Source organism: Drosophila busckii, chromosome 3R (assembly GCF_011750605.1).
Source record: "Drosophila busckii strain San Diego stock center, stock number 13000-0081.31 chromosome 3R, ASM1175060v1, whole genome shotgun sequence".
Taxonomy (NCBI): domain Eukaryota; kingdom Metazoa; phylum Arthropoda; class Insecta; order Diptera; family Drosophilidae; genus Drosophila; species Drosophila busckii.
In genome coordinates this window covers 8,100,375-8,122,642 of record NC_046607.1, presented here as the reverse complement: position 1 = coordinate 8,122,642, position 22,268 = coordinate 8,100,375, and the positions used below count along the sequence as shown (strand labels likewise).

At 38.6% G+C, this 22,268-nt stretch overlaps 3 protein-coding genes across 4 annotated transcripts; all 3 read left to right on the top strand.

The window, feature by feature from the left end:
* Positions 1-67: 67 nt before the first annotated feature.
* Positions 68-18,527, top strand: LOC108604616 (prolyl 4-hydroxylase subunit alpha-1). Of its 2 annotated transcripts, none has more exons than XM_017994156.1 (10): positions 68-498; positions 7,343-7,529; positions 14,503-14,811; positions 14,869-15,056; positions 16,028-16,197; positions 16,262-16,744; positions 17,066-17,131; positions 17,819-17,887; positions 17,969-18,065; positions 18,132-18,527. In XM_017994156.1, exons 2-10 carry the CDS (start codon positions 7,351-7,353, stop codon positions 18,215-18,217), a joined length of 1,647 nt encoding a protein of 548 aa, XP_017849645.1. In that variant the 5' UTR covers positions 68-498; positions 7,343-7,350; the 3' UTR covers positions 18,218-18,527. The 2 variants fall into 2 exon arrangements, with proteins under 2 accessions (XP_017849645.1, XP_017849646.1); XM_017994157.1 differs by having other exon boundaries at positions 7,340-7,529.
* On the top strand, positions 11,282-13,154 carry LOC108604617 (transcription factor SPT20 homolog). The gene is made up of 2 exons (XM_017994158.1): positions 11,282-12,574; positions 12,636-13,154. Exons 1-2 carry the CDS (start codon positions 11,282-11,284, stop codon positions 12,969-12,971), a joined length of 1,629 nt encoding a protein of 542 aa, XP_017849647.1. The 3' UTR covers positions 12,972-13,154.
* A 333-nt stretch (positions 18,528-18,860) lies between the features above and the next one.
* Positions 18,861-22,070, top strand: LOC108601577 (prolyl 4-hydroxylase subunit alpha-1). The gene is made up of 5 exons (XM_033293896.1): positions 18,861-19,030; positions 20,189-20,346; positions 20,401-21,356; positions 21,410-21,575; positions 22,051-22,070. Exons 1-5 carry the CDS (start codon positions 18,861-18,863, stop codon positions 22,068-22,070), a joined length of 1,470 nt encoding a protein of 489 aa, XP_033149787.1.
* The last annotated feature ends 198 nt before the right edge of the window (positions 22,071-22,268 follow it).

Genomic DNA, 22,268 nt, shown 5'->3' with positions numbered 1-22,268 from the left:
GATAGCAATTTTCGGACGTGTTTCTTCATATTAAAACAAACAACAATATATATAACAACAACAATAACAACATTATTATTGAACGGGAAGGTTGTGTCGCATTCTCGTTTGGTTAATGCGGGCAATAAAAAGCGGCTAAAGTGAATAAAACTTAAAAGTAACATTTGCCGTGCATAGCTTTTTAAATTTAACTGCAAGCTATAATTAATACTATTTAAATATTTAAACGCTCCGGTTAATGGATGTGCCGCGCGCGTATAACCTGCTATCCAATGTGACAAAGACCAAAACGAATAATCACGACTGCCGTTAAATAATTGTGCATTATTTATACTCAAGTGCATTAACTTGGCTGCCATAGACAGTCAGTCAGAGAAGAATACATACAGACAAACATATCAACTGTAAACAAAGCGCAGGCCAAGACGCCCACGCTTTGTTTATTGGAAGAGTGTAAGGCCCAGAGCCAGTTTACAGGAGCGACATCGAGGCAAAAGGGTAAGTGTATGCAATAGCGGCAAGCTGACGTGTTCTAAGAGGAGCAGCTTCCGTCTTGGGCTGATAAGCTACGCCCCCTTGATCAAATGTGGGTCAGCTACTAAATTGAATTGAATTTCTGTTATGCTAAGTTTAATGATTAGAAAGAACTTTCCAGATAGTCAAAGGCAATCGCATAGAAATAAAATAATTCTATTCATATTTTATGTACATACATATATGTACATTCTGCTATTTCTATTTGTGCATTATGATGCTGTCCCCACAAACACACACACACACACAGGCACACACATGTTTAGGCTTCATTTCAATTGAAACTGCTGCTGCTGCTGCTGCTGACCGCCACATGCCTCGCATGCTCCCAGTTAGCGATAAGCAGAACATCTCAAATTGTTGAATGTGTGTGTGAAGAGAAGCGGGAGAGGGAATAGGGAAATGAAAATAAGCGGCAGCCTCCCGGTCACGTAGTCATTTGCAGGCGTTTGTTTTGATTTCGTTTTCTTGGTATGCGTACATACATACGTGTATGTATTAGTGTTGGAAAAGCACCCCTAACTAGCAGGAAAACTGGAAGGCGCACACGTGTTGCCAACTGCATGAAATTCTGTGCAAAGGCGCGCATTTGAAATTCAAATTGAAAACAATAAACAGCAATTAGTTCATATTTATTAATTTTTAATAATTGCTGTACAAGTTTATTGTTCAAGCTTAGTCTTATTTATGTGGCTTAGCCTGTTACCAAAACCAGTTGCCAAGCAAATAATTGTAAATAAATTGTAGCACACTTGACAAACTGCGCGTAGTCGTGAGCAAATATTTAATTAGGTCTAAAAATTGAAAGTAAGGCAGAGTAGTAAATGAAATCAAAATTCGAAATGAAAGTAAATGAAGTGAAATGAAAGCAAAGCAAACAGACTTCCTTGGCGGACCTCATGGCCATTTTCACTGCCATATTCATAGCCTTACTGCTGCCAACTTGTTGTGTAATTAGCTGCAGTTTTAGCCAAGTTCGCAACGAGTGCAGCGCATCTTTTGCAATACCGGTTTTGCTATGATTTCCAATTAGACACGAGACAGCAAGTTTATGTTGAAGGTGAAGCTGCTGCCAACTACTTATGTAAAATTTATGAGCCATGCGAGTTAGCAAATAAGCAGCGAGAGTAATGTGAATTAAATTAACGACAGCTGTAATTGAAAAGTTTGTCAGTTTGTCAGTGCGCAAAACCTTTTTGTTGGCTGTTGAAAAGTTTGTAGCGCAACTGACAACAGCCGGCATTAAATACGGTTTCAAATTGAGCATATTTAATTGCGGAATTTAGCGGGTGATTTTGGCCAAAACTCGTGGCTGACATTTTCGCTTTAAGCAGTGGCATTAACTGCAGCAAGACAATAGCTGCGGCAAATGTCAGCAGCGAGTGTCAACCGGGCTTAGTTGCCAGTTGCCAGTTGCAAGTTGGCCAAATGTCAGGCCACAGTTGCAGTTAAAGCTAAAGCTAAACTAATGAACAACTGAAACAATGTTGCTATTAATGTTATTCCCAGTGCGCCAGACACCTGCAGCAGCAGCAGCAGATTATATAACAATAGAACGAGTGTGTGTTGCTTTTGATAAACTTACTACTTATTTGTTGCTGCTACCTTTTGATATACTACTTATTTGTTGCTGCTACGCACACGCAGCAAGATTCCACTCAACCTTGCCACAGATCAACTGGAAATGACAGCAACAGCAGCCTTGAGCTGTTCGCTTAGCTCTGGTTCTGACTCTGGTCTAGGGTTTTCTAGGAAATGGCTGCACAGCTTTTGATAAAGCATAAGCTGCTCTCCTTTTATAGTTATCCATGTGTGTGTGTGTGTGTGTGTGTGTATGTTGCGGTGACGCTGCAGTTTTTGCAGTCGCTGCTTAGCTACGCCCTGACGAGTTTCCCTGCAACATTTGCCAATTTGCATATTGAAAGCTTTTGGTCAAGCTCCCAAGTGCGTCAGCGTTTTGTTTATAACATTATGATTTCATAAGTTAATGGCAACCAAAGCGCATCAAAGAAAACACCAAACATGCTTAACAATTAGTATATGCAACCACACGTTGCACGTAGCACGTTGCAAGCAAGGAAATATTTTTTTATTAAAAAAAAAATGTACAAAACATTGCTTGTTGCATAAACTTCAACAGCGGCAACACGCAAGCAAATATTTTTATGTGTTGCCGCAACGGCAACGGCAACAAAAGCGCAATGTTGCAATTTCATTAATTTACACAGCGACGTGCTGTTCATTCAGCCATTAGAATATTAAATTTGTTAAACAGCAATAGCTGCAAATACAATTTACAGCAAATACAATTTTCACTTTTTAAGCTTAACTGCAATTATTTATTTATAAAAGGCAGCTTTGTAAATAATTTAATTTGATTTTGCGCCTGATTGCAACTGGCATAACTCTTATTTACTTTTTTTTATTTAATGTCAACTATGAACAGTCGACGTTAGCAGAAAATTATGGCAAAAAGTCTTTTTAAATTAATAAAAATAGATGCTTAATATTAAATCTATTAGAATAACATAACTAAATAAAGTTTTGTATAAAACAAAAAATGAATTATTTAATATTAAATAATGATAAGATGATTGAAATTCCATTTCAATTAGTTAGCAGCTTTGAAACATTTCAATTTTAAAAGTTTTTTTTTAACATATTCACAGCTTTTCTATTTGCCAAATTGGCTTAGATTGGCATTAGTGAATTTTTAATTATTAAAATTCAATCTCAATTTGAATTGGCAATTTAAAAACTTTTTATACAGCATCTATATTTAGCACATGTGTTTGTTTCTTAATTGTCAATATTCCATTCATTCTCGTTTGCGTAACAAACTCGTCATTTATGCAAATTTTTGACGCTTGTTGTTGCTTGCAAATTTCAATATTTATTTAAAGCTTGACATTTGTTTAGCTACACACAAGATTAAATATACTTAGCTTCTATTAAACTGCAGTTAGTCTCGACTGTTTAACCTTTATTTTAATTTGGTGCTTAAATTTTAAGTAGCGCTTTAATTTGTCTGCGGAGCGCAATTAAAGTTAAGCACCTGTTTCAACATGAGCATAGAAATTGAAGCAAAAACAAAATATTTTGTGCTATGCTCAGCAGAAAATAAATAATTCAGCTGGGCCGTCTGTTGTATAGAAATGTATCTTTTGACACAAAGTGAACTGAAAAGTGAAAATTAAGCTTCGAAGCATTTTTTTGCCATTTCAAGCATAAATTGAATGTGTGTTCCACTTTTCTATTCCCATGGCAGAAGTTTTTGTGACTTTAATGTTTAAAGAAATAATTCATGGGAGAATAAATATATTTATTGTAAAATATATGCACAAAGTTAGTTCAGCGAACTCATTAACTAAAAGCAATTCTAAAATAAGGCCACGCATGTTATACAATATTATTGACAAGCAGTTTGTGGGCGTGGCGTTGGTTGTGAGGGGGCGTCACTCACGTAAGCGACATAAAATAATATTTGCATTTCAATAAATGTAATTGTTGAGCCGGCACCGTAACCGTTACCGTTACCGTTAATGATTGAAATGCCACTGACAATGGCACTCGTTGTGCATCATCCTGTTGATGTTGTCAGCAGTCAGGCAGGCGTATCCATCAGATACATTTGCATACTCCAAGTTCTTTGAACTTTAATTAATCAGTCTGTGCATGGCGCACACAACGCAACTTTGTGGTTCTTCGCATTGTTGTTTGTTTGTTTATGTTCCTAACTTTGTCAATGTCCGCACACTGCAGTCATTAGTTCGCAGCAGCAGCATCTTCTTCTTTCTATACGATTTTGGTTTGGTTCGTTCTCGACTCACCTTTCTAATCTGCACTCGAGATCTAAACCGTAACCCTAAACCGGTTACCGCTTTGTGGCGTCTATCAAAAGTCAAAGTTGTCTCTTCTAAGAATAAAATTATTTTCTAGTTTCACTGTTGACATTCTTTAAATTTAGTATGTCCATTCCATAGATTTAAAGCATCTTAAATTCCCATATATTTGACTTAGTACCAAAACATATGTTTGACTGTCGATATAGTATAAGTTTATGGATTGCGCAATAAATAAAATATAGGTCTGACAAATGTCATAAGTTTTTTTTATTAAACACTATGCAACAAAGTTATATTTGTTCTGCTGTTAAGCAACATCTGTTATAGAGTCTAAAATTAAAAATTAAATAAAAATTTGGTTAATGAGGAAATACAGTACAACCTCCATAATTATAAGTATTTAAATATTTGATACACTTTTTATTCAAATCTTTAATATTTCAAAAGAAATTTCACTTTGTTTCGAAATGAATTTTACAATTTTAAATACTTAATAAGTATTCTAAACTTAGCTTTGCTGTAATAATTTTTATTGAACATTATAAAATATTTTCAAGACTTGTATTTTATCTGGGGAATGGGAATACAAAATATTACGAATTTTACAAAAGTTTATGAATTACAATCCTTATTTTAAAATTCTTTTAACTTAATTTCTGGCTCTTCTGCTTAGGCTCTGATTTTCACAATTCTCAATATTCAATAGACTTTTAAATTCGTTGCCTGATTACTGATAGAGCTAAGAGACTCTAAAAATATTTACCACAATTTAAGAATAAAATTCAGTGTCCAGTGTCGTTAGTTATCACATTTCGATTCTGAACAAGTGTGTCAATAAATGTAATTGCATTGAAATCCTTAAGACAACTAAACTAAAGCGAACTGTGTGCTCTGCATTCTGCAAATCCACAATTGAATTTGCATAGCAAAAATCGAAGCTTAGTTTGGCACTCGAGTGCAATTAAAAGTATTTGCTGTTGACTAGTGTTGAATATATTTGCATTCGGTATGAGGCAAACGGGCGTGGCAGTAACCAGAGACTCTCAGTTTCTTGCTATGGCTTATTTGGTATTTTGGGCAAGCAAAAAAGAAAACTGTTTAGGTAGCCACAATAGCCGGTTTACTTACTATGGCACTAGGTGAGCGAATTTGCTTCTTCAGCTTCGGCTTCGGGCTAAATAAAGTCGACGTAAGTGTCTTGATTAATGCGAGCAATTAACGCATGTGTATGCAAGTCTGTTGCTCTGTCATGTTGTACAGTGTGAAAAGTGTGTGTATGTGTGTGTGGCAGTCTCGAAGCAATTAGTGCTGATTAATTACAACGTAGGGCAGACGCTTTACACTGATCGGAACATTTATTTTGACAAAAAACTTTAACTATTTAACTAAAACTTACAAATTATGGTGATAATTTTTGGATGTTATCATAAATGTGCAAACAGCTGAAGATAGGAAACAAACATAATTCAATGTTATAAATAATTTATTCATTAATACCTAATATTTCTAATAAATTGATAAGAAATAAGGAAACAAACAGGAAATTGTTGTTGAATATAGAAAATAATTACTCAATAAATGTCGAATAATTAATATAATTTTTAGCATGTTTCATAGTAAATTCCATTTATATTGTTATAAGTAGCTAACAAACAAAATTGCAATTTAAATGAAAAAAAAATATTTATATTTATATTTATTTTAAATAAATTAATAAAGCTGTTTTTCAAAATTCTTCGGCATTATGAATTTTCATTGAATTAATGTCATATCAGAACAGGAATTTAGAATATATTTTGGAAAGTAACTCTACATATTTCAAATTCTAACTCTAAGCTTTCCAAAATATATTCCAAATTTCTGTTCTGATATGATATTAATTCAATATTTTGGAAAGCGTAGAGTTAGCGCTAAAATGTAAAAATTGTTTAACAAGAAATCACATAATATATTATATTAACTTCTAAAGTAATTATTTATTCAACATTCCATTAAAATCAATACGACGTTTGGAATAATCAACTAGCGAATGAATATATTTGTTTTATATAATTTATAGGAATGTTCTTTAGCTGCTTGAATGGCTGGTCATAAAATCATAAAATGCTTCTTGCATCTTGGTTTTTAGTTTTGGATATACAAAATAGTCACTGGAGATAGATCAGAAATATAAGCAAACTTTTTCTTTTATTGAAACTGCAAGCTCAACATTTGTGATTCGAATTTAAATTTACATTTAGTTGCGATAAAGAAGAAAGCAAAAAAAAATTGCTGCTGTTTTATGATTTAAGCATAAAGTTCGTTTATCTTTGGTACACACTGTGAAGTAACATTGACTTTTATCTCTCTCGCCATTGCAAATTAAATATTTATTTGTTTGCTGCCGAAAAACACGTTTAAAAGCTCATTCATCTTCTATATGCAAATGAAGTATGGCCGAATATAAATCTTGCTAATTAATAACAATCATCGCTCAATTTGCACTTGAGTTTGAAGCGAATCGAATCAATGCGTAACAGCAGCGACTTTAGTTAAGCAGTCAACTTAAGCTAAATTGATTTAATTAATGCGACATCGACATAAGTATATAGCTCATCATTTGTTGCTACAGCTTTAGGTTGCTTGCAGCTTAATTTCAATTTGCTACTCAAGTAATTCAATTTTATACGCGGCAAAGCGCAAAGCCATAAACGTTTAAGCTGCTGCCTGCGACTCGAGTGAATAATAAAAATGTTCATTAAATGGAAATGTTCGGTGTGTCCAATTTAAGCATCTGGAAATTTAAGCAAACGAGAGCGAGTGATGCGGGCTGATTTTATCTAAAAATCAATACCCTGACTGTTGCGTAGGTCAACGCGTCGCTCTCAATTAGCGAATGCACTCGGGCAACATTGGCAACATTGTTACCTTTACATTTCACTGTTAACATGAGCTAATGCATTTTGTATCCTTCGCTTCAGCAGTTCGCAGGATGCTGCGTTTCACGCTACTTGGTCTGGCTGCGCTGCTCTGCGTCGTTGCTACGACACGCGCCGAGGTCTACACGGCGCTGGCGGAGATGGAGGAACTGCTCGAGACTGAATCCGTATTAATAAGCAATCTGGAGAAATATATACGCGCCCAGGAGGACAAGCTAAGCTACCTTAAGAAGTGAGTAGAGCTCGAAGAGCTTCATCAACTAGTTTATTCATTAGTTAAGTATGGCTTTGACAGCGGCATCATTTAATTAAAGCTGCTTGTTTATTTATATGCGACTTTTAATGCTTTAATTATGGCGTTAGTTGCAAGCGTGTGAGCTTAATTAGTAGTATATAATTTTTAATTCACAAATAAGCAAAGCGGTTGAAATACACTTTGATATATTTTATAAAAAATGGTATAGGGTATTAGGAAGTTATGCAAATAGGCAGAGCCAGGCATTGCAAACTACATAAAGTAATAATATACTTGATAGTAAGTCCAAATAAGTCGATATTGACATGTTTGTCTGTCTGTCCGTCTGTATGAGCGACTAGAACTCAGAGTCTATAACAGCTACAGCAACCAATTTCGGTATGTAGGATTGAAGCAATTTTCTTATATTTTTAAAATATTTTACACATTTTTTTACCTTCTCTATTCTCCGCAAAAAAAAAAATTGATTTACAAGCACTTAAAAAACTTAAAAATTTGAAATAAATTACACATAATTTTAGTTCTGTTCTCGACCGATATTGAAAATGCTGCTGTGTATATAAAAGTTGGTTAACTTTAATGCGCTGCCACTTCTTTTAAGAAGGAATAATATTTCGCTTCAGCTTATTTATTAATACAACTGTAAGTCTTATACTTAAAACTAAAGCCAAAGTGAAGCAATAGCTGCTGTTGCTTTCAGCTGCATTTGTATGCGATCTTAGGCTTAACATTTGAATTGAAATTAGTTAAGTCTAATCAGCTTTTAATGCTGCTGCTTAATCAAACTACAAACTGCCAATTAGAATGCATAACATTGCATTACACTTCATATTAGCAAAACCACAACAAATGAAAATCATATAACTAAAAGTGCATTATTTAATCAATTTACTGATTGATCGATTTTTTCTTCATAACTTTTGTTTGCTGCTCTGTGTCAAGTTTCAAATTAAAATCCTTTTAGAGCAAACACTCACTTAATCAACGTCAGTTGCTAATAATATATTGCAGCTATAATTATTATTATGTGCTAGCGTTTAATCAATGCAATGCAATGCTAATGCCATACGATATGCCTTGAATGCAGCAAACAGAGCAGATTGCAATTATATTCAATTTTAATTAACTTGTTATAAGATTTCGCAGTCGATTTATGTGGCTGCAATGAGCTTAAGCTTATCAAAAGTTGTTGCAAACAAACAGCAGTTAGTTTGCTTCACTGTTGTGCATAGCGCTAGACAAAGCAGCAAGGATTAAAAGGATTTCTCTATAACAAGTTAATAAGTAGCAAACAGCATGAGCGCTTGAGTTTTTTCCAATTAATATAGTAAGCTATAATTTTTTACTATGTGTATTAATGAAATTATTGCCGTCAGCATTGTTTTGTGTATAAGCAAGGTTTATTTTGGGATTTATGCACACATATGCAGAATATTTGTACCTCAGTCTTATTTCTAAAATTTATTACGCAGCAAGTTGCAACTTAATGAGCCAGGACTGAGTCACGCACTTCAATTAGCTTTTCGCAACTGATTTTCATTAAAGACAGACTTAAACTTATTTATTTTTAGTGGCTATTACTAATTAAAGTAGAGAAATCACACTTAGTAGACTGCGCTTAAAGCGGCCCATCCACAGTAGAGCATGTAGGCCGAGCTGCTCATCGAGCTAAAATTTAATTTGCCACTAACTAGTGCCAACATTGCTCGCCAACACAAACACGATAGAATGATTTCTATTTCTTTCGAGCGGCTTGGCCAACACAAAATTTGGAGACGAGCATTACCACCAAAGATGAAAATTTCGTCGTGTGGATGAGCCGCTTTAGGCCTATATTTTCTATATCTGTTATTTATTTACATAAGTTACTTTTTTCATTAGAAATGAAATAAACTTACTTAGCTAACTTCCACACATACAAACTATGAACATTTGTTCTTTTAAATTTAAGACCTGCAGCAAATTGTAATTCAATTTCACTTTAAATTGACATTTTTTTATTATAAAAATAGTTTTCATATTTAGCATGTGTTGTCAGCAACCTTGTGACTTGCTCTTTAGATTCCCCCTTTGTAACCCCTTATAGATAAACTATTGTAACCCCTTATAGATAAACTTATGTAAATTCCACTGCAAATAGTTAGAACCTTAACCTCTTATCTTTATAGATATGTAGATTGTAAATATATAAAAACATGTTTGTCAATTTGGTGCTGGCTGAACAGGAATGTCAAGTGATGATTGCTGCTTTTGAATAATTTCTTATGAGTTAATAACTTTGCCAATATGAATTCATTGTGTATCGAAGTGCGAATTAGAATTAGAACATACTGCGTATTAAAAGAGTTGCTAATACTTTTGTAAGTGTTAATTGCATTAAAGACAACAAATGCTGCACGCGCATTAGCTAATCGAAATTGCTTTTTAACGCAACTCGCTCGGCAAAGGATCAAGGCAGCTGACATGGAAATGCACTCACACTGACTGTAGCCAGTATGCGTCTACTAATTGTGACTGCATTGGGTGAATGTGTGTGCTGGTTGCCTGTCTGGTTGTTAGGCTATCATATTTAAGACACGTGCGTGTGTCTAGCAGCAACTCGTAGTTGCAACATGCATAAGATAAAACTTATATGCTATTTACTTGAGCTACCCCTATATCTATGGCTTAGTATATAAGCATATATAGCAGGAAGAGCTCAGGATGTTGCTGCAACGGATGCGTTAAGGCAACTCCCCTAATCGAAATATTGCCAAGTTGGCAGCACAAGCAACAAGACAGACAGACAAACAGGATCTATCTCATTTAGCTGCGGCTCCTTCTGCGCGACACAAAAGACGAAGCCGAAGCAACAAACAGCTGACAGCTGCTTTGTCTGTCAGCTGCATTTTTCACTCTCTTGTTGTTGCTGTTGTTGTGGCATGTGGCGCGTGCCATTGACAGTCAGTCGCATTAAATTTTCAACTCAGGCAGTTGATGCTGTTGATGCTACTCAGTGCTCATAGCGCAGCTTTTAATTCATAAATACCAATGCTGCAATGCACCACGCGGCGCTTTGTTGATTTAAATTGTGTTTGTTGCTTTGGTGTCAGCCTGGCAAAAACCAATTAAGCTGGCCAATATGCAGGCAAGGTGGGGGCGGCTACCTGCTGCTGCATTTATTGTTAGCCTGACTCTCACTCACAATTGACAGCAGCAGAATCAAATTGTAACGGTCGCTGCATTCACAAGTTGTCGAGGGCTCACTCTATATATATAAATGTTATGTACATAAGTTGGTTTGGCTGGGGGTATGAGGGCATTGGCATTGCCTATTTGGCTTGCTTATGAGTTGGCAAACAAACGAAAAATAAGTTGATAAAAACGCCGGCTGCGACTTTGAATGTATTTCAACCCCCAAATGCGAGCAGCAGCAACCACAACAGCAACAGCAACAGCAACTTGAGCAGCAGCAGCTGTTGGCAGTTAGGGAACGCGCCAAACCTAGTCGCAGTCTTAAGCATAATTATATGTGCAAGAGCGAGAGAGCGAGAGCGGCAGAGAGAGTTGGCAGGGGGGCGTTGCCTGCGCACGCGTCGCTGTCGATCCAAACGACTGCGCGTCGGCGCAGGAAATTGCAAGCAGCTCAGCTCAGCTCAGCTCGTTCAGTTGAAACGCAGTAGCGAACGCGCTCAGTTCGCAACGTGGATCAGTCGTCAGTTAAGCGGAGTGGAGTACAGTGCTGAGCTATGTCCAAACATAATTATACAAATCCGGCATTTTGCCAGAACAGTGAGTTCTATCCGGCGGCGTGTGTGGAGTCCATCTACAATCGCAGCTTGCAGCTTAGTTACAATGCCATAAGTCAAAGTGCTGCGCTGAATGCAACGCTGCCAGTGCGAGATCCGCGCGAGGGGCCGCTGCGCATGCAGCGTAGCATGTCGACGCGTTCGGTGACGCGTAAACAGCAACAGCAGCTGCAACAGCGACAGCAGCAACAGCAGCAGCAGCAGCAGTCAGCTCGCTATGCTTTGGTGCCGCTGGAGGAGCTGGGACAGTCGGCAAGTCGTTATGCTATAGTGCCAGGTCAAGCGGCGCAGCGTTTGGCGCGCTCGCAGGAGCATTTGGATCGCTATGAGTCGCAGCAGGAGCTGCAGGAGGAGCCGCATTCGTTTCACGAGGAGCCGCAGCAGCAGCAGGAGACGCAGTTTGCCAGCTTGCCGCCCATGCTGAATGCAAAGCCGGCGCCAAAGATTAAACACGCGTTCAGCAGCGACTTTGGCAGCAAAACTTTTCTCATCGTGGACAAGAACAGCAATCAGCGCTATCAAATGGTGCCCACAGCTGAGGACGAGGAGCTGGTGGATGAGAATCAGGAGATTATACAAATGCACAATGGACGCGCGCATCGCTATGCGGTGGTACCCACCGAAGCGGATGAGGATGAGGATGAGCAGCTGCAGCAGCAGCAACAAGAGACTTGTCTAAGTCACACTGAGCTCAATCAGCATTACAGTCTGCGCACTTCGACGCCGCAGCAGCAGCAGCAGCGCAATGCAGCAGCTGCCACACGCGCGTTGCACGAACTGCTGGCAACACCTAGAAAAATGCAACCACCCCCGCGTTTGGCGCACTCGACGCCACGCAATGCAGCGCATCAGCAGCAGCTGCAGCAGGAGCGACGTCTGCAGCTTTATCAGAGCCAGCAGCACATTGCGCAGTTGACTGCAGCAGCAGCAGCAGCGCTGCCTCAGCGTCAACAGCTGCGCGCATCGCCGCAGCGCAGTTTGCACTATGAAGCGGTCAGACCAGCGCCGCCGCCGCCGCCTGCTGCAGCTGATCGCAGCATGGCCGTCATTAGTCCACGCGTCCAGCAGCAGCAGCAGCTGGACAAGTCCACTGAGAGCAACAACAATCAACCCATCAACAGTTCGTTTCCACAGAAGTTGGCCAATGCCACCATTACTCTGGCCATAGTGTCGCTTATGCTGGTGCTGGGCAGCACCATGAACGCTGGACTCATCATCTATATGATAGCGCATGTAAGTCGCCCCAACTCTTACTCCATCCCAAACGCTTTACTCATCTTGTAACCTCTTTTAGTTTGGCAAATCCTTTTACCTGCAATTCGGTTTGGTTGCCTCTTTCTGTGGCGTCGGCTTGGGCTTTCTTGGCTTTCGCTCGCGCCACTGCGAGTGGCTGCCCAATCGCAGCTACACCTCGGGCTACATCTTGGTCACCATTTTCTGCCTCTTCAAGTGCTGCGGCCTGCTGCTTATACTCGTGCTGGATCCGTTTCCGGGACTGCCGCTGCACGATGTCACCACCGGCGTCATTTTGGGCCTTTCCACCTTCACCATGTTCTTCATTGGCCTGGGCGTCATCGGCAGTCTCTGGTGCTATCGCCCGCCGCCCGACAACCGCGTCAATGTGGTCTAAGCTCTCTGTTGCATTCTAGTTTAGTTTAAGCCACACATCATTAGACTAAGTTTGTGTTATTTACGGCTAAGAGACCAAAAAGGATTAAGGCGCGCAAAGTTTTTCGCGCAGAACTTTGTCGAGACAAGACTGTAAATACTTTTCGTACGTTGGTTATGACTACAAGGGTTGTAAATCGATTTAAGTAACATATTTTAAAAGCTAAACTAATTAGTATTAAATGTTTGTTTAGGGTTAAGGCTCAGTATGCACTACTAATTGTAATAAAGGCACAAGAAAAAATTATTTGTTTGAATTACAGTTTGTAGTAAAGTTTTCTAAGTAATGGTAATGATAATATAAATGTTGCTAGCATTTAAATTTTGGATTATTAGTACGTAATAAATAAATATTAAATTTCGCACCAATTGACTTTGATACATAATAGCAAAGATTCTAGAACATTGTCAACACTTCTATATGAAGTCAATAATTCTTTAATTCTGTATGAATCGTTGTTCAATTCCAATTGCATGTCAATAGCTCTAAATTAAAGATGCAACTTATTCTATTACTTATGTATGTTAAAAGTTAAATTTATTATTTAATAAGCTTTAGTTTGCTATAAAAGTTTAGCATATTTTGAAAAATTATGAAGCAGAGCTTGTCTCGCTTGCTTTCAATGTCTGCTGTGCATAAATCTTAAACATTATTTTAGTAGCAGTAGCTATACACTAGTGGGCATAAATATTTTGACGGAACTAAAGTTGAAGCTAATCAGCAATTGAGCATTTTGTTATTGACATATTGGTATCAATGGAAAGGTCTTGAAAATCTCTTTTTAATGATACAAAATTTGTCAGGTTTTTTTTACAGGTTTTTGAAATTTTTTTCTAAACATTTAAAAAAATATATTGGGATGCAAAAAGTTGCCCCTATTTATATAAATAGTGACTACAAAAAAGTTTATATCAAAAATCTTATTGCTTATATATATTATGATTATTTGAAATTTATTATTTTGTATGAGAAGAAGGAAAAATTAGTCACTTCTCATACAAAATAATAATTTTCAAAAAATCATATTTTTTAATATCAATTGGTGATTACCTTCAACATTAGTTTCGTCAAAATATTTATGCACACTAGTGTAGCTATAGCTTAGCTTAAGATTTACATAAATTTAATTATGTATGAGCTGCGATGAAACTTATAGACAGATCTGTATTCTTTCGTTCATTAATTCATACTTTTACTTTTACAGTAGCTCTTACTTATAAATTCTTTTCTTTTACTTTTATTTATGGCTCAGTTATACAGAACTGTCTTTTATATTTATAGCTCAACTTGGGCATGCAAAAGTTTTCATGTTTTTGTTAAATTACAAGCCAAAGCTTTGTCTTTCTTAGTCTATACACTAGTTTGCCTTCATAACTTTGCTTATAAATTTGCAACATAATGTTAGTGGCTGCTGCTTGTTTTAAGTTGCGCCCACAGAGCACTTAAGCTTAGCTCGAACTTACTAACAAGTTGGCGCTTTGTTTAACTGCAGCAAAATGGACGAATACCAAAGAGAGCACTCGGATGCAGCTGGGGATATAACCGCCTACGTATCGAACCCAATTAATGCGTATCTGCTGACCAAGCGCCTGACCACAGATTGGCGGCAAGTGGAGAATCTAATGGAGCACGATGTGGGCTCGGAGTTTATACAGAATCTGACGCAATACCGCAGCGTGCTCAAGTTTCCATCGGACGAGGATCTCAATGGCGCGGCTGTGGCGCTGCTGCGTCTACAGGACACTTACCAGCTGGATACGTCGAGTGTGGCACGTGGCAAGCTCAATGGCATACAGTACAGGTAAACAACAAGCGCCGACGAACGTTGAGTTGAGTTGACACATTTGTTTGTTTACAGCACGGCCATGAGTTCGGATGACTGCTTCGAGCTGGGGCGGCAGTCGTATGTGAATCGGGACTACTACCATACGGTGCTCTGGATGAACGAGGCCATGAGTCGCATGCAGGAGGAGCCGCACAATCAGACGAACAGTTTTACACGCGCCGAGGTGCTCGAGTATTTGGCATTCTCCACCTACAAACAAGGTGAGTGAGTGGGCGGGCGTTGAGTGGGCGTGTCTGTCTGTTTGCTTGCCAGCTTAGCTGCCATTTGTGTGCTGCACTCGCTTTGCATGACACTTTTTGTCGAGCACTTGATGTTGCTTTCTTGTTTCTTCTTGTTGCTGTGCACTTTACTGTCCAGTGCAGCTGCAACGATTAGGCGCCAGAGGGCGCCAGCTGCACTAAGTGCTAAACATTGTTGTTATGCTTTGGCTTCAGGTGAGCCAAGTAACGTTTAATATTATTAACGCAATCTCAGTGGCCTCAGGCGCTGCTTGTACTGCGCCCTTGAACTGTTCATAACTCATGTGAGTGTGTGTGTGTGTGTGGCATGAACTTATTGCGACGTTTTGTTGCGCGTTGCGCTGTTTTTGCAACTCAGTCGTATTTATGGGCGCGGCAAACAACGCAAAAAACGGAAGTTGCCACCATGTTGCACACACACACACACAACAAAACAGAAAAAAGAATTCTTGCTACATACGTTAGCTCAACTGGCAATGGGGGTAACAACTTTTGTTAGCTGTGGCTGTCGCTGTCGCTATCATGCAAATTTAAATTGCCACACAACTGAACGCTCAAGGTTGTGCAGCAAAAAAATTCAATAAAATGAAGTGCGCGCTTAAAGTGTCTGGCAAACTAATTGCGGACTTAGCTTAAGCCTGACGCTATTGAAGGACTTGCAAGTTTCTTATCAATATGAAAAACTTGTAGTTTGTCATTTTTTAAACTATAATTAATTAAACTGCGTTTGCGGCCCTAAAAGTTTGTTGTTCGCTCGACTTTTTTATTTTGCTCTTTTCTGTTGTTGAGGGTTGAACTTGCTTTCTTGACACTGAAAAGTTGAAAGTAGCACAAAGTTGATGTAAAAAAAACTGTAGCATACTTTTGGGCTTGCCATTAATTTGGTTCGCTTCGTTTTCATTTCCCTCTCACTTTCATTCTCATCATCCCAGGCAACGTGGAGAGCGCACTGACCATGACCAACGAACTGCTGCAACTGCTGCCAAACCACGAGCGTGCAAATGGCAACAAGAAATTCTATGAAAAGGAAATTGCACAGCTCCAAGAGCTGCGCAAAATGAAGGGCGACGACGGCAGCGATGCAATGCCCGTATCCGACTTGGTAAGCAGCTCATGCACACACAGCTCAGTGCTCAGTGCTCAGTGCTAATTTATAATTTATGCAGCCTGTGACCAAGAGCGATCCCAGCGTCTTCGACTTGACCGAGCGCAAGGCTTATGAAATGCTGTGCCGCGGTGAGCTGAAGCCCTCGGCGGCGGAGCTGCGTCCGCTGCGCTGTCGCTATGTGACCAACAATGTGCCGTTTTTGCGCCTGGGGCCGCTTAAGCTGGAGGAGGCCTTCATGGATCCCTACATTGTCATCTACCACGACGCGCTATACGACAGCGAAATCGAAGTGCTCAAGCGCATGGCGCGTCCGCGCTTCCGCCGCGCCACAGTCCAGAACTCCATAACAGGAGCGCTCGAGACTGCCAACTATCGCATCAGCAAGTCGGGCTGGCTGAAGACGCATGAGCACAGTGTCATTGGCACAGTGGTGCAGCGCACTCAAGACATGACTGGACTGGACATGGAGTCGGCCGAGGAGCTCCAGGTGGTCAACTACGGCATAGGCGGGCACTATGAGCCGCACTTTGATTTCGCCAGAGTAAGCTAACCGCAGTATATAATTATTTATTTTCAAGTCGCATGAGCTATGCAGCTTTCAAATCAATACACGAAAGTAACTTTGCTTACTACTAATAACAATTGTTTAATATTTAAATGATAAAGACACTCTTTAATATCAATTTGAGTAACTTCAAATTCAAATTGAGACTCTTACTCTATTCAGACTTCTACTCCTCTCTAAACTCGCACTTCTGCGCATTTTTAGCTTAACAAATTCATTGACTTAAGTTAATCTTATATTTAACTTTATTGAATTGCTTCTACATTAATATAACTTTACATATATTTTTTATTATAGCGTGAGGAGAAACGCGCCTTTGAGGGTCTCAATCTGGGCAATCGCATAGCCACTGTGCTCTTCTATGTAAGTAATTTATTTTAACAACAATTTATCACCACAATACTCGAACTATAAGTGAGTTTAGCATCTGTTCAGAAAAAATGTTTAATGGTTGTTCTGCGTGGCCTTAACCGGGCTTAAGGTATTGAGCTACCCCATTAATTGACCACCCATTAGTTGACTTCCTTTAATTAAGATTCCTTGGTTAACTAACCTACAAATTATGCACGGCACCATGTCTATGATTAAATTAGTGATTGGTGATTGATATTGACTCCTCATAATTTGTTGAGTTCAATTGATTTTCCAATCCCTGCCAGTAATTTAGTCTCAATATCTCTTAATAATTGCACTACTAATATATAAAAACTCTGCTAGATCCTTGTATAAACCTCTCCTCTTAGATTATAGTATTCCTTATTATGTCTTAAACAGAGAGGCCTCAACTTTGAATCTTAAGCTGTGTATTTTAACAGGCTTAACAATTAATAAATAACACTAACCCAGATCGGATTGCGCTTCTTCCCAATCCTTGAAACAAATGCTTTTGTTTATATAAATTTATTAGCATTTGCCTTGCTTTATTTTATTTATTCAAATTAATTTCATTCATTCTCCTTTACCTTCGACTGTCTCTATTGCCCAATTAAATAAATAAATACAACTTTTGTCATACATATATAATAATCTTTTGCTTGTCTTATCTTGCAGATGAGTGACGTGCAACAGGGTGGCGCCACAGTCTTCACTTCGCTGCGTACAGCGCTGTGGCCCAAAAAGGTCAGTTGAGTTTTTTTTTTGTTTTTGACGAAGACAAAGTTTTGTATGTTTTTAATTTGATTATAAATTGCATATGCTTAGGGCACGGCTGCCTTTTGGATGAACTTGCACCGCTCGGGCGAAGGAGATGTGCGCACACGTCATGCGGCATGCCCCGTGCTCACAGGCAGCAAATGGGGTGAGTAGTAGTAGTTGCATAATTCGTAATTAGATTTAATCCTAATTGAATTTATCAACTTTGCAGTCTCCAATAAGTGGATACATGAGCGCGGCCAGGAGTTTCGTCGTCCCTGCGCGCTGGCTGCAGATCATGGTGACTTTGCCATTTAGTGCGAGTGTGCAACAGCCTGTGGAAACTACTTATCATAGTTGGAATCTGTGCTTACTTCGTTTACTTATCTACTACGTCTATAAACTTGGCCAGCCGAACAAACTTCTATTGTACATAGACGCAAATGAACTGGACATATTCAACTCTGCTACCAAACTCATATGATTAGTTATTTTATGTTAGGTCTGCCTATTGAATTTAATACTTTTTTGTATACTCTTAGTTTTAAATAGAGCAAAAATCGAATGATTGCAATGCATTTTGCAATAATAAATAAGCGCGCTTAAGTGTTTGCCGAAGTGCGTGATGTACATAAAGCCTAATTGCAGTTTTATTTCAGTGGCACAAAGCAGCCGCAATTCGGTGGTGGCATGTAAATCGATAGTGCCACAAGCTGCAGCAAATTGAATTTATGCAAGGCAAGCAAAGTGCTGCGGCTTCTGTTGGGATTTGATTGATTGAATTTCGTGCTACAAACTTGCCTCGGTTCAGTCTATCTTAGCTGGGCTCTAAAGCTAACAAGCAACACGTGTTTACTTAGTTTAAACAAATTTAAACAGCTGTCTCGCAGCTTTTTGTTTAATATTTATTTGGTAACGTTTTTTGGGACAACTTTCATTACTTTAAAGTTCTTTCAACAGCATGTTACGTCTATCGGCGACGCTGTTGCTCAGCTGCTTAGCTCTGAGCTATGCTGAATATTACTCATCCGTGGATATAGCACAGGAATTGGGAGAGGTCGAGCAGCAGCTTGTGACTGCCACACGTCAATACGTGCAACAGCAACAAGCGCAGCTTAATTTGTACAACAAGTAAGCTTAATTCAATTATTCAATTAAATATTTTCCTATATTCTTAATTGACGTGCAACAAATTTCAATTGAATTGAACTAATTAAAATCTGTTTTTTTGGCAAACAAAAATAGTGAATAGCAAAATAATAAAAAAAGCAACAAGTAAAGTTTCTACCTTAGAGATAAAATAATTTATTTAGAATTGTTTGCTTATTCCGCAATTGTCAAAAAGTCTAAAGAGTAAAGTTTATTGTTGAACAAGTAAAATTGTAGCTAAATTTTATTCAAGCTAAATTTTATTTTAAGCATATTCATTTTCACTTTAAATTGCTTTTTCACTGTTTGTTTACATTAAAATGACACATTCTCGTTTAATTATTTAATAAATTTGTAATTACCTGTTGTACTTTACTGCTGCGCTGTCTTTGCTAATTGGAAGCTTTAATTTTAATTGGTGATTTTATTGTGTTATGTGTTAAGCTTGTTTACAATGTTTTTTGTTTAATGACAGAGAATTTACTGCTTTGATGTATAAATAATGAAAAATATAATTAAAGTAAAGCAAATATAATGAGATATGAAAGGAGACAGGAACGCAGCTCAGATTGGTCGCATCCAACGCTTTGACTAGTGCACTCTCCTTTATTAGCATCGATGCTTTCTATGAAGCTAATTTAAACTTGTTAAAATGCATACAAAACTTTACTGCTTTACAGTTGTACAATTTATATTTTGTATATTATTTATATTAAATCAATTTAACAATAGAATCAACAATGTTGCATCAACAATGTTTTTGAAATTTACGTTAGAAAAGTTAGTTTGCCTTCACTTCTACATAACAAAGTTAATACATTTTTAACATGTTTTGTTTAAGCTGAAAGAGTTTATAGTCTAGGCGGCTTACACTTTCTAAATGGAGCTTAGTTGTGAAGATAGTACAACTCAGTATGAATTTATTAATTAATAATTTACTTGTTTGCTGTCAGCTTGAAAGCTGCCAATGAGGAAAATAAACAACTTTGCATCTAATTGGCAACCTTTATGGTTGTCAACAACATAACTATATTAAATATGCAAGAATTAAATACTTTGCGTTTTAATTGAAATGAATCAACATAACTAACTTGCAGCTGTAAAGTAAACAAAGATAGTTTGTCTAAGTGCGTCTGTCAGTTTCTTGCAGCAGGTGAAGCTAGAACATGCCTTGGCGAAGGAACAAGAGGAGGAGGAATATTTGGCGCAGCCAGTGCAGGCATTTCAGCTGATCAAGCGTTTAGTAGTAGACTGGGAGGAAATACAGGAGATGCTAAACACAGATGCAGCCGCTGAAAGTTTGTAGAGCATAACATTGAATTGAAGAACAAAAGTAAGAGTAACTTCTGCAGCTTACAGCGAAGCAGTGGAGCAGCTGCAAGAGCAGTTGCCCCAGCTGGACGATCTGCAGGGCACTATCAAAGGCTTGGCGCGACTGCAGCGGATTTATAATCTAACTGCCAGCGATTTGGCTGATGGTTTGCTAAATGGCGAGCAAACCAATGCGGTGCTGCTGTGGCGCGATTGCTTCGAAATTGGCGTGCAGCTCTATGAGCTGGCTGACTATAAGCAGTGCTTGGAATGGCTGCAAGTGGCAGCTAAGCTACTAAACGAACTGGAGAGTGAGCAGCTGTCTGAGCAGCTGGCAGAGATCTACGAGTACATGGCATTGGCGCACTTTGAGCTTGGAGCTGATGAGCAAGCGCAGCAGATCTTGAGCGTGCTGCTTGTCTTGGAGCCCACGCATATAGCACAGCATACAGCCACGTATCTGAAGCATCGCGCAGCCAAGTGTCCCAAGCCGCAGGCAGAGAAGCCTTGGTATGCCAACTATACGCTGCTCTGCCAGGGCAAGCGGCCCATGGGCGTCGTATTCAATGAGAGCGCACTCAGCTGTTATTTAGACTTTCAAAGACACGCCGTGTTCACTTTGGCGCCACTCAAAGTGGAGCAGCTGCATCTCAATCCAGCCATCGATATGTATCATGGCCTGCTCAATGATGCGCAGCTGGATGCAGTGCAACTAGAGGCAGCCAAGCTGGAAAGCGCACGTTCCACTATCTCTGGCGGTCGTAAGGATGATCATCGCATTAGCCAGCAGGTTTGGCTGGAGTACAACAGTCCCATTATGCGTTCGTTGAAGCAGCTGGTGGGTGCCATATCTGGCTATGATATGGCTAATGCCGACATCATGCAGATGGCCAATTATGGCATTGGCGGCCAATATGCGCCGCACTTTGATTTTCTAAACAAACTGCCGCCTGGCTATGAAACGCGTGGCAATCGCATCTCCACCAACATGTTCTATGTAAGTTGAATTATATTTTCTACTTTTCTTAGCAATTCATAGCGCTTCTTTAGCTCTCCGATGTGCCGCAAGGCGGCTATACAGTCTTTCTCGGATTGCATGTTTATGTGAAGCCTGTGAAGGGCGCCTTGGTCGTTTGGCATAATAAGCATCGCTCCTTGGGGAATGACTGGCGCACTCAGCATGCGGGCTGTCCAGTTCTACAGGGCTCAAAACGCAGTAAGTTAAGCCAAGCTGTAGTTAAATACTATAGGCAGTTAAATTATCATATGCATTGCTAGTTAGATTATTTGTATATCAAAGCTGAACTAATTAATTATGATTATTTTTGCTTTCTCACAATTAGCCAATGATTATGATTATAAATATTTAAAAGAAAATTCCATCAGTCAAAACTACTCAAATGTGAAGTTTGCTATTGCTTATTTTTGATTATTGGTTAATTAAAAATAGTACAAGACTTTGTCGAACGTTAATGCTTGGGTAACTCCAAACTCTTGTATTCATTTCGTTTAGCGCAAGCTTAAATATATATACTTAGAATATCTCTTTATGTGGCGTAAGTCTGTAGATAGTAGAATGCCTCATAAATTGAATTTTTAAATATCCAACGCTAGTGAGTCTTTTAGTTTTGAGTATCTTTTTTAAAATATTATTGCCTTGCATTGCTTTGCATTTTGTTTCAACTCTGTAGGCTATTGGTTCATAAGCTAATAGTCCAACATTAAAACTGTTTGGATGAAGGTTAAAGATTATTTCATTATCCAACTAAACAGCATTCAAAGCCTTAATAGCTTAGATACAATGCAAAACGTTAAAGTATCTACAAGTTTTCTTTATAAGAATTTCGAAAATATCTATCAAATTAAACGTGCCATACAAAATTTCAAAGTATACTGTTGCTTCCTAGTG